Raw genomic sequence first — 12,500 nt, 5'->3', positions numbered from 1 at the left:
CGAAGGAATTTTTCAACATCTTGCTTAATAGAAAATTCGTTGGTGCGTTTGGTAATAGGGAAAAAATTTAGCCCCTTACTGAGAACAGATTTCTCTGAGTCAGTAAGCGGAAGATTTTCTGGAATTGTAACTACGGTATTATGGCTATGCAATGTAGTGTCGTAGTAATTTGCGGACCTATTAATTGTTGAAGTTTTAGAGTCTTGGTTTGGTGTAAATGGTCAAACAGTCCAGAATTTAGCGCGAATCGATTGTAATAAAACTGCTGGACAGATTTTGGAAAGTTCGGAGCGGCACTGAAGAATTTGTTTGTCAAGTACGTTACGTTTTTGGCACATGGCTCTAATTGTGATCCTCATAATATTACTTGAAAAAGAATTTCGATGCGCGCAAAATTCTTTTTCACGTAATATTATGAGGATCACAATTAGAGCCATGACACTGTTTCTTCTTTGAACAACATCAAGACAGCAGAAATCCACATAAAATCGTGTTATTGTTATTGTTTTGAATTACGCAACACTTATATAATTTGATTCAGTTGATGTCATCCCATGCATGTCGCAACGTGAGGAAGCACACAAAAGTCTCCCCTGCGTGACTCGAAAAAACTATTTTCTTTCCATTACACACTTCACTACAAGCACGCTATGCGTTCATATCTGGTTGCTCTGTTTGTGGCCTTTTTTTTTTTGAGTGAGCGATCAAATTTCCTAGAAACTGAACTCGATCCTACGATTTACGTTAGGAAAATAACAATCTTTTCCTTAAACAATAAGATCGTCAAGATAATGCATTACAATATTACAAATGTGGGTTATAGAATTAAGAGGTTTCAAGAGACGAAACAAGCCTTATGTCTATATACGTCCTTCAACTGTCATGACTTTATATTATTTTTAGAACACAAAGCTTTCACATTCGCAATATCGGAGAAAAGAAATGCTTTCTCATCGTCCTGTTGAATAAAGTGCGAAAATTTGGCTAGAGACCGTGGACGTCTTCTACAAGGAAGCGTCGATATTACATTATTCCTCAAAGTTTGTGTCGAGTGTTTATCGGTCCAAGCCAGCACTCTTTATAGAAGCTTGTAATAAAGACAACGGGTGTGTTATCAAGAGCGTGTAATTCATATGACCGCAGCTCATACAATATCTGGTCAGTTTTCCCATGAATGTGTACATATGAACTGGATATTATTTATGCATTGAAGATTTTGTTGGTGGATCTCAAGTTTAATTCTTTGATGAAAAAACCACGTCTTCAAACAGCAGAGCAGAAACGCCACATATTTTAATTAAAGCTTGTAGTTAGAAACAAAACACTTGCATACGAGTTAAAAACCAATACCGAGTCATCTTTCAGACTTTAAATAATATACTTATACCGTCTTGGGTTCTTGTTGGATCCGGTGGGTATGGCACACTCGACTAAATAAAGCTATTTACAGGAAAGACGTCGTGGGAGGCGCGGTGGTCTCATTAGGGACCGTAAGATCTACGACGGCGACGTCGACGAAAACGTCACCTCAAAATAGAACTTTGCTCTAGTATAAGTCTTTCGCGATTATTCCTTCTCGTTCACGTCATACAATGTGGGCGAAGTATCCTAAAAATAAATTGATACGAGCGGTTTCAGAGTGAAAATAGAGAATGAACGATTCTCTGTTGCATTCTCACGTTGTCGTCAAAACGTAAAATTTAGTGATTTCCCGTCGTTGTCATGCAGAGAACCGCAAAAATATATATGCTTTTCTAACCAATGATATCATTGTTTTGTGGCGTTTTCGTCGACGTTGTCGTCGTAGATCTTAAGCTCCCTATTGTTAGTGTGCTCGACGCCGGATCGAGTGGTCCGGGTTCGGGTCCGGGCCGGGGACATTGTGTTGTGTTCTTGGGGAAGTCACTTTACTCTCACAGTGCCTTTCTTCACCCAGGTGTATAGATGGGTACCGGCGAGGTTTATGCTTGGGGTAACCCTGCGATAGACTGGCATCCCATCCAGGGGGGAGTAGAAATACTCCTAACGCTTCATGCTAAAGAAACAGCCAGATAAGCGCCGGCTTGATGGGCCTTCTAGGCTCGTAGCAGACTTTACCTACCTGCCTACATACCTACCTACAGGAAAGACGCCATAGGTGCTTTGAACTCATAAGTCGGAAGTCGGAGTTGAGTTATTTTTGACCCACAGACAGACGACAAATATGCTATGGAACCCCGTATCAATGTCTTCTCTTAGAGCAATCAGGGCCGATCAAAGGAAAAATGACTGAAAAAAGATTACTTAACATACTTCGAGAACTTTACGATAACTAAAGTAGATGGTTGTAAACTTCTCTCTACATGGAAAATTCTCCCCTGAAGGTCAAGACTAGTGTTAAAGCTTAGTTTTAAAAAATACTATACAGTTCACATGGTTAAAATGGTTCAACATTTCTTACAAGGAAGCTATCGGAAAAGCTTTAATTCTCAGACTTCATTACACTTTACATTACACCACAAGTCTTGGGTCGAACTGTCGAATTTAGCAGCCGAGTTTAGTAACCATCATCGTTGCAAACCAAAACATTGGGGTCCTCGGATGCTGTGCCATTACCTGTGAAGAATGATAGCGTCTTCCCTCCAGGAATTTTGTTAATGTTTGTTCTTCTCACGTCGACTAAAAACGCGAGCTATCAAGTGTTATGTTCGTCATTAATCAAAAAAAGACAGCTTTATCTTTTGTATATTCGCAAATATGCGCAATATCACGTGAGCAAATCGCCCAAGTTCAATTTTGTATTCAGCTTCAAGATGTATGGTTCCCCTTTGAACAATTAATTGGATATCTTTTTTAGATGTTTCACTCCAAGTCAACGCATTTTGAGTACGTTTGTTGTTGCTCAAGACAACTTCACGAGAATTACTTGTTTTGTCGCAGGAAGCCCGCACTGCGTAACGTCAGTGTTTGGTAGAAACAGCAAAACATTATCAAAATACTCCTTACTTAGAAACTTAGAATATTGCGATATTGACAATATCACAGGAATCCTATCTTAGAGCTGAGGGCATAAAAATCGCAAAACTTTCCAATTTTTTCAGTGTTCTCCGAGATCGCTTCGACCGCTGCTTAAAACGTCCAGAAACTTCACGTTACATAGTTCTAGATATTTTCCAGCGATCGCAGCGATCCTGACACTCAGAAATAATTGAAATTTCTGATTCCTACCTTCAGTTTTAACTCGTTAATTCAACTGGGAGATTATTTCTTCCAATTTGCAGTCAAGCAGCATACAGTTTCAAGCTACATCTTCAGAAAGACTTGTCTTCAATTTCAAGGTAAAGTAGATGTGATTAATTTTGTATATGGTATAAATAACTTGTATAGGATGCCATGTTTTTTGATCGTCAGTTGTGTATGTGTGATAAGTGTTTGTTGAGATGATAAAATCTCGAAACGCCGGTACAATTATTTCTAACCATTGCACCTGCAACCAGTTTCAGGTTGTTTAGCTTTCTTTCCAAAGCACTTGCGTTAAGTAATTTAATGGAAATCTTAAATCGAGGACTTTTTAGTAAAAAAATGAAAAAATGAAAACGCAAACAAAGCCAAAATATCGTTTAAAAAAAGCCAAATGCGCACAACTGCCTTAAGCTCGTACACCGCAATTTTTGCTGAAGATTTTTATCAAGGAAACAAGAAATAACCGATCAAATTTAATTGCTTATACAACTTTGCAAATTAAGAAATTATTTTAAGGTGAGGATTTTTGTTTCGTGAGGTAGCTGGTTTTTCCCGCTTTGGATAATATTAGTATGTACGAACAAGCTACTTTTAGACAGAAACGAAAAGAGAGCTTCTGTTGTTAAACATGCTGACCTTTGCCACTTATCGGAATGCTCGGTTGGCGTAAAGTAGATGCAATCGGAGAGTAAACGTTGGTCTTCACTGAATCGGTCATGCGAAAGATAGATATTTCGATTCTGAGCCAATGTTTTCGTTTTATTTTCAACGTCGTTTTGTATGTATCTTCACAAGTAACTGTCAACTTTATTGTCCGAAATTTTCACTCGCGAATTTGCGCGGTCTGGAATCCTTATGATATATAACTATAAAGGCGAGATTGCATTTGCTGTCATCATTTTGTTAGCGAACGGGACTTTGTTGGGCGTGATGCCCAACGAGTTGGCCAAGCAGAAAGGTCTCTGATGAGTCCCTTGGTCGGGATGAAACGATCTTCGTAAGACTAACCACGGACAATGTATTTTCACAAGTAACTGTCAACTTTATTGCCGTTTTTTTCATTTCATTTTTAATCGCAGCACACAGAATGCGCTCATATATGCTTGAGTGTGCTCTGAGCTTGGTTTTCCTGCAGATCGTCACTTTTGCACTCGGATATTGCTCACTTTATCAGCTTTTAATTCGACCTTAGCTGTGTTGAGCCTTCTTTAAAAAGGTGGTTGTAATCATCAACTTTATCACCTTAAGTTAAAACTTTCTTTGTGATATTTTACATTGTCATGTTTCCTTTTGTTCTTTAATATAGCTAATAAGCATTTTGGTTCAAACTATATATTCAACTCTGTACTTTGTAATTTAAACTGAAGATGACAGAAGTTTCTGTCGAAACATGTTTTTAAATTTAAAAAGAGTTGTGTTGTTTCTAAAAATTTCGATATTTGTGCTACTATCCAGACCTTTTGGAAATGTGGTTTTCCTGTTAAGTGATGTCATAGTTAACCAACTATGGTGATGTTTCCTAAGGATTTCAACGGATTCCTTTCCTGGTTTCCCATCTGAAAAGCAATTTTGTCATTTTTTTTTGAGGCAACCGAAAAAGTCTCTTCTCAACAGGATTAACCTTTTTGATTACAGTTAAAAGAGTTACTTTAAAATTCTGATCACGCAAACAACTGGAAAGCAAATTAAGAGAACATATCATTTCTTATGATTTTAACTTGATTTTAGTGTTTCTCCTGTGAGCTGGGTCCATCTTGGTGCATTAATTTTTAGTTTTCGTTTTTGCATCCTAAGAAAAAAGTAAACGCTAATCAATCGGCAATCTTGATACAATAGAAATAATGCTATAAGCAAGAACCTCGTTAATGACCTTATTCCATTTCATCTTGTTGTGTTTGGAGAGGAAATGAACTGAAGACATTGGAACTGAAAGGAAAGTTGAAGAACTCTGGTTTTTACTATACTTGCATTCTCATGCTTTTACGACCGAGCTACAAGGTTCGGTAGAATATGAAAAAATCGAAGTGAACTGAGACAGATTACTGTTTGGGCACAGGTCAATAAGCTGTTCCAGGAACCTGTCAAATGCTTTACGTAATTCATTTGTCTCTTCTACACTCACTCGATGTATCTCCGACAAAACAATTTTCTTTTCTTATCATCTCCGAAATAGTTGGTGTCCTGACCGAAATTTCCGAATGAAAGAACTCATTAAGGCTTAATTATTAAAAAATCTTGGGCAATATTGTTAAATTATAAGTTGTCTGACCATTTGTCGGATGGGTAGGTAATTTTTGTGTTGATATATAGTTCTTTTTTCTAAAGGAATTAAAACCACTTTTTTCAATAAGATTACCGAAATGAAGAGGAAGATGACCTTACGTCATGCGCCTTGAAAATAAAGCTATAGTATTCTTTACAAAAATACACCCACCCTCTTAAAATGGAAATGTTTTTGACAAGTAATAAGCATAAATCGTATATTACATAACGTCACGTGCATGCGATGTTGTGCACTCACGTGCTCCGATATTTTCCATCGCCTAGCATATAACCATGTGTCCTCACGTGCTGCAGTGAATATCGCTTTCTGATAATAATCTTCACGTGCATTAAGGACCTCATGTGTTTATAACTTTGACTTTTATCAGTAACGATGAGGCATGCCAAATACAACCCGATACAAGCATCACCTGCACTGAGGACCTCACGTGCGTTCGCGTGCATTGAGGACTTCAGTAAAACTATGTAACAGTACTTGTAAAAGCTGCACTTTCCTAATTCTATTTCGGATGCCTTATCACTGCGCTTCAATAGGCGCACCAGATCCACTAGATCCACGATTTGGATTACACCTCCTTGTGTCGAATATGATTCTAGAACGGATCATTAAGGAGAGATAAGTTGCACTACAAATTCGCAGAATAATTCGATAGGAAAACTTGTAGGCAATTGATATTTCCGGGCGTAATTGTGAAGAGAAAAAAAACTTGAGTTGAACACTCTTGATACTTTAATACCCTGAACACTAATGAAGGAGTTTATGTTGGTATTTTTCAGCAGGAAATTTACGGTTTTTCCTTGTATATGAAACCGACTAGTAGTTTAAATATCTTCTATCTTTGCTTGCACTTGGGTATTGCAAACGGCAACGGTTTTAAACATAAATGCAGTACCTTATCATACAATCTTCCTTAAATATTACTATAGCATGTTCCCGATTAGTATCGATCTGTTAATAAATGTAAATATCTTTTCGCTAAAGGAAAATGGATAAAGCTCTGAAATTCTAAGCTCACGGAATCTTCGTTACTTAAAGCAAACCTTTCTTCCGGCACATCCGCTTGAAACCATGAGACAAAAAGACCAATCCGTCTTACGTCTTTTTTCACCACTTTCCAGGGTCCACCCTTAATCATGCACGTATTGTTTGCCTGTGCTTAAGCCGGTTTTTTTTCATCTTTTTCCACAGAAAATATAGTCAATATGAACCAGTTTCTTTCGGCCTTGGTCCTCAGTGTCTTTTGTGCATCATTTGCCTTTGGTAAGCTAGTAATTGCATGGCTTTTATGTTTTCTTATTGTTATAAACATCAGGTGTTAATAAAATGAAAAGTTACTCTTTCTACCATAAAAGGAAACTGATGAACATTCTCGATACACAAAGTTTGATTAAAAAAATTTTAAGATCCTTTATAACTCAAAGAAAACAGTTAGCTTTCCTAGCGGCCAATATTCAGTATCGACTAGCCAACATCTTTTTGATCGAATACCAGATACAAGTTCTGACAATTACTAACATCAGTTATATATTACTGTATGAGTGAAATGCTTCTTTCTCAGGCTGCTGTCGGTATTCCGTTTCTGTTATCCTGTTAAATGACGTCTCACGTTACAGTTTTAAAACAATCTTACATTAACAAATAGAAAATAAAAATAAAGTGGGAGACTTTAAAACGTTAAGTGAGAGAGTGATTCAAGACAAGCTGTGTGCTAACATCGTCTTTTTTGTATTCTTCTCCTTTAGCTCAATGGAGTTACAATCCAAATGCTTTAGATGGTAAGGATTCTTTGTCTCAAGTATACAGAAATCTTTTTACAGAAGCTTTGTAAAGTTAGCAAGTCTTATGACATTGTTATCGCTTTTATTCAAGGTCCCCATAATTGGCAGGAAGCTTGCAGCACTGGAAAAAGACAATCACCAATTGACATCGAAACAGCAAAGGTATTTGTCGACAAAGAACTGGGTACCTTCACACTAAAAAACTACAACAAGACACTAAACAAGACTTTCACTGCTTCCAACAATGGCCATGCCCTGGAGATGGCCTTTCCTCCTAGAGTGTACAATGTGAGTGGTGGAGGATTGAATGGCGTTTATACAACAGTTCAATTTCATTTTCATTGGGGAGCCAACAACATGGTCGGATCAGAACACACTGTCGACGGAAAGGAATATGCTGCAGAAGTAAGTAAAAGAATCGAAATTTATTGATTTCCATTATTAATCTTCACACTCAATGATGACTCTCTCGATACCTTTTGTCTTCGGCACAGAAGTAACGAAATCCTCTGTTTCTCAGCGCTCTATAACTAGATCATTCATACCTATCTCTTTGCCATGTTGTCAACGCATAACTATGTCACAGGAACATAAGTAAAATATTTTGCACTCTTTTACAGTTACACTTTGTCAGCTACAACACAAAATATGCCAACATCGCAGAAGCAATTGATAAACCCGATGGTCTTGCCGTTCTTGGTCTTTTGATTGAGGTAAGAATCGACAATGATGAGGAAGATGATGATGGTTATAGCTTTCATTTCGATGACATTAAAATCGAGTATAAAAGAGGTTAATTGATTGTCATCCTGTTTCAGGTTGGAGAACACAACAACACAGCGTTCTCATTCCTCGAAACTGCCAACAAGCTTATTGAGTCTTGTAAGTAGTGATATTGGTTTTCATAGTTATATGAAAGTTAAGTGCGTTTTACCGGCGAAAGAATAGCTCAAATAATGAAAACAATCCTAAAAGGTTTTTCTTCCCTACGGATATACCATATCAGCTGCTAGGTCATTGTGGACTAACGTAGTATCTTGTTCCGGCCTTTTTTACAGTCACCGCAGTGAACGACGTTCCAGCCTTTTCGTTTCACGACCTATTGCCTGCCGACAAAACTAAGTTCTTCCGGTACAATGGTTCTCTGACCACTCCCACCTGTTTGGAATCTGTGACGTGGACTGTGTTTAGGGACCATGTCTTCATATCGCAATACCAGGTACAGTCGAAGTAATAACTAAGCTACATTGGTTCGTGCGCTCGGCTCTACTATGATGCTCTTGTTTTGTGCCCCTGTCAATGCCGTAGCTGTCGTTGTTTTTTTAAACTCCCTAATATATACCCCTTTAACTACGGACTCCATTAAATTAAACAAGTCTTATAAAAACCAGCGTGGTTCTCATCAGAAATCATTTAATGGATTCCGAAGTTCAAATATATGATATTTCATATATTTTTCCTATGCAAATTGGTTAAAATTATTTTAAGTTTTACGTAAGTTGTGTTTACTACGCATCTATTAGAGTTCTTGAATTTGAATATTTGTATTCTTTGGAGCTGATGGCTTGAGGAAATGTACCAGACATTTCTGACTATGACTTTCGTTGTGTTTTTAGCTGGACCTTTTGCGAAGTCTCAAAAAGAACGGCACTTTACCAGAATTTGGCAACTACCGTCCAGTGCAGCCACTCAATAACCGAATTGTCAAAGCAAGTTTCCCACGCTCCGCAGACATTACAACCCCAACCCCATCACCTTGTGCTATTACCAAGACAGTCACCACAACGGTCACCGTCACGGCTACTGTCCGCGCAGACACTGGTACTACTACGACGGTGCCTAGAGTAGCAATGCATATGGATTCTGGAGGCTTCTCTGGTGTCACTATGACCCTCAGGGGGTTCTTGCTGATGTTGTCAGTCGCCCTTTTCTTGCATTAGTTCACAGACACCTACCACCCGTTGTTAATCAATTCCATTCTCGTTCCTAGAGCTGTTGGTTTTTACCGACTCTACGCCATAGAACAAGCGTAGAAGACGATACAACCTTATATGAAGTCATACCACGATGCTCACCCAGCTATCTTCCGCGCATTGCTTATCATATTTGCCGCCAGGTTTGCCTCAGGGCGTGGCATGCACCTTAATCCGACAAAGTGCAGAGTATAAACTCATTAAAAGACCAGCCTTTTCGTATCAATGCGCGCAAGTTAATGGACACCGTAATTGATCGCGCCTTTTGTTATAAGATCCTGGGTGTGCAAATTGGTAATGACTTGGAATACACATATTGAATACATAGTGAGAAAGGCAAGCAAAAGTCTGTATGCAATAAGAGTCCTTACGTATTTCGGAGTTAGCTTACATGACCTATAGTTGCGATTTATTCCACGCTTGCTTCTCCAGTGTGCTCTGCTCTGTCTAACTATTTGTCTGATCTGATGGAGTCGGTACAGAGGAAAGGTCTCCTCAATTTCTTACCCCAGCCAGTAATTAATATGTAGATACCCTTGCTTTAACTGGCCTTCATCCCCTTTCAGTAAGTAGACGGAGATGAGGCGCGCATGCTTGAAATTTATTAGGAACGCCAAAGAAAAGTAGTTGAACACGGCCACAAACTGAGGTCTGGGCCCTCTAGGTCTCAAAACGGCTCATGTCCAGAACAAACTTTATTAAACATAACATGATAATTTTATTCCATAAAGCTCATTTGTACAAATCTATACGCTTTATTTTCACATGTGAAAAAAGCCTATACAGCCAATCAGAACGGCGTACAGCTCTTTCACATGTGGAAGTATAACCAATCAACGATAGCGTAAAAGCCTTTCCAAGCCAATCACTCCTGCATCTCGTACTTTGTTATTGAATTAAATTAAATTTTCATTTGGTTCCATTGTTAGAGAGCTTTTGTTTCTAGTTGGCGTTCAGAAAACTATTTCAATGAAAATTCTCGTCTTACGTGTAATAAACAGCTCACGACATAGAAATTGCTTTGTACGGGGTTGTATTCACTCGTTGTTTGTGTCAAAAACCCTAACTCACTCTTTCGGGTTTTTGACACAAACAACTCGTGAATAAAACCGCTGATGCCGCACTTTCTATGACGTAAACTATATTTAGGCACAGTTAATGACTGTGAAGTTGAGTAAATTATGATAAGCTGTGATAATTTATTTATTTATTGTTAAATATTAAAACTAGTATTATTAATTGTTATGTGAATAAGGTAATTAGCTGTGGCCACTGATGTATCATTCCACTGCAGTGGTGTTAAATAAACACACATTACGGCATTAACCTGTGGCATGTTTTTTTAAATGCTTTTTTTTCGTAACGTTTCATCAACGTGCTATTGATCTAACTGATATCCAGTCGGCCAAATGCATGGCAAAGTTCCTAAAAAGCTTAAAACTTTACGTGATGGATGCAACGTCATCGGTTTGTCGTCCGCCCGACATATCGATATAGACACATTCAAGATGCATTAATTGCAATGCTGCCATTTTGATGCTGTAGATGATCGAGAGAAGGTTGGGGAACAGTTTTCAAATCTTATGTTTTCCTTTTACATTTTTTTTGCTTCAGTACGCATACACACTGGCATCAAAGGATTCACCGCTATCCAAGTTATTTGATTCCATTCCTGAGAATGTTGTTTGTCAAGCTCCTTTTAAGTTTCTAGTAGCATTGGTTTCAAACAAAGAGTCTTATTTTCAAACGGTTTGCGGGCATAACCAGCTATCGATTTTCATATGTAGACATAAATGTTTTGCCAAAATTGAAGCGCCGAGTCCAAAGAGTTTGAAAAATTGGAATAGCTTTAAGTTTCTCCTTAAAGTGCTACTGTGACCAAAAAATCACTTCTGTTTTTTTCTCAGGATTTCAAAACTATGTTAATTAATTATAAACAATAAGTTACCCAATCTTCAAGCCTTGATTCAGAAGACACCTGTTTATTTTAAATGTAATTTTCCTTTTTTATGGTTCACCTTTACTAACTTTAAAATCTTGAGAGAGCTGGATCGAGGAGAAAATGAAGTCAAAGACTCAAAATGCAATGCGTGTGTACGCGGCTGAATTAATTAATACGCAGAACAGGAGATTTGGGCTTTCAGACTTTTAATCTCGTGCTTTGCGTATACAATAAGCTGCGTTTACATGATGAAGGTAAATGACGTCACTTTTGCCTGGATCCAACCCTCTGAGGTCCAATCGGTCAGTTTTGGACGTAAGTAATGGCGGACCGTGAAGTCTAAACCTCACAATCAATGTAAAATAGCCTTTGGATAAAAATCAAAGCTCAAAATGTTTCCAGTCGGGTGTTAAGCAATCACGCTTTCAAAATCTAAAGAAAAAAAAGGAAGTGATCTTTTAATCATAGTAGCACTTTATGATTGAACGAGCAAGTTGCGCTATATAATCTGGTCGCAAAACGCGATCATTGTTAAATTAAATACCCTAATGATTGAGACGAACAAAAACTGTTACTCTAGTAATTTTTCTAGTCTACGTAGTGTTGAGATATGCTGGTGCAGTGGTGAAAACTACCACGGGCCCCACCCATCAATCCCCCGCAATACGTTTCAGCTCAACATTTTCATGGCAGTTTTCTGTTTGGGGAGGAGAGGGTGGATGATGTCGTTTTGTCATTGAAGTGATTTCATGAATCGACGTCTTTTGAGAAAATGTTCTCCAGCAGCAAAATAGATTGTGGGGAAAACAGTTACAAGTTTCTGTATAAGCCAGTTATCAGCCTATCAGCTACTTAAACGGATTGCGTATAGCAAAGATACAAAAAAATGACAGAAAAAAAAAGGAAACGTGGCGACACAAAACTGTCAAATGATCACGTGACAAAAGCAGACAAGACGTCATCCCAGCAACTATTTATTTCGAAAACAAAGCTAAAACTGAAAAAAAAAATTGTCGACCTCAGAGTACAATAACTTAATTGCTAAAAGCAAGGGTTGAAAAATCTTCTCTGGTCTTGACAAATGGAACTTTTAAAACAACTTAAGCGACCCCTTGATGAAGCATTCTGACTACCAACTAACGCAAGAAAAGGAAAGCTAGCAACATTGACAACACCAGGACAGCAGTTATCTTGATCTCGGATGCGCTGCATGTAGGGACCATGAAACTAGCAGTAATGGTGCGTTCGTAGAGTTCCTGCACTGGACGGTAATTATCAGCCATCGCTTTACCGTGTTCATC

General features: G+C 38.1%; 2 protein-coding genes across 2 annotated transcripts in view; one reads left to right on the top strand and one right to left on the bottom strand.

Annotated features, from left to right (window-relative positions):
• The first annotated feature begins 3,078 nt into the window (after positions 1-3,078).
• Positions 3,079-10,174, top strand: LOC137975963 (carbonic anhydrase 2-like). The gene is made up of 8 exons (XM_068823187.1): positions 3,079-3,317; positions 6,695-6,766; positions 7,249-7,281; positions 7,376-7,689; positions 7,905-7,997; positions 8,103-8,166; positions 8,343-8,503; positions 8,901-10,174. The coding sequence occupies exons 2-8, from the start codon at positions 6,709-6,711 to the stop codon at positions 9,222-9,224; spliced, it is 1,047 nt and encodes a 348-aa protein (XP_068679288.1). The 5' UTR covers positions 3,079-3,317; positions 6,695-6,708; the 3' UTR covers positions 9,225-10,174.
• Positions 10,175-12,148: 1,974 nt separating this feature from the next.
• LOC137975964 (carbonic anhydrase 2-like) overlaps positions 12,149-12,500 on the bottom strand; it is a 15,496-nt gene continuing 15,144 nt past the window's right edge. Inside the window, exon 8 of the mRNA XM_068823188.1 lies at positions 12,149-12,500. This exon is cut by the window's right edge and continues 24 nt beyond it. Coding sequence (XP_068679289.1) covers positions 12,336-12,500 — 165 coding nt within the window. The 3' untranslated portion in view covers positions 12,149-12,335.

This window comes from Montipora foliosa, chromosome 11, assembly GCF_036669935.1.
Source record: "Montipora foliosa isolate CH-2021 chromosome 11, ASM3666993v2, whole genome shotgun sequence".
In the NCBI taxonomy this organism is placed as follows: domain Eukaryota; kingdom Metazoa; phylum Cnidaria; class Anthozoa; order Scleractinia; family Acroporidae; genus Montipora; species Montipora foliosa.
The sequence above is the reverse complement of the archived record's forward strand: the minus strand, read 5'-3'. Positions and strand labels throughout refer to the sequence as shown.

Coding starts and splice junctions, on each gene's coding strand:
- LOC137975963 (XM_068823187.1), top strand. CDS start 6,709: ATGAACCAGTTTCTTTCGGCCTTGGTCCTCAGTGTCTTTTGTGCATCA. Junction 8,167..8,342: donor CAACAAGCTTATTGAGTCTT/GTAAGTAGTGAT, acceptor CCTTTTTTACAG/TCACCGCAGTGAACGACGTT. Junction 8,504..8,900: donor TCTTCATATCGCAATACCAG/GTACAGTCGAAG, acceptor TTGTGTTTTTAG/CTGGACCTTTTGCGAAGTCT.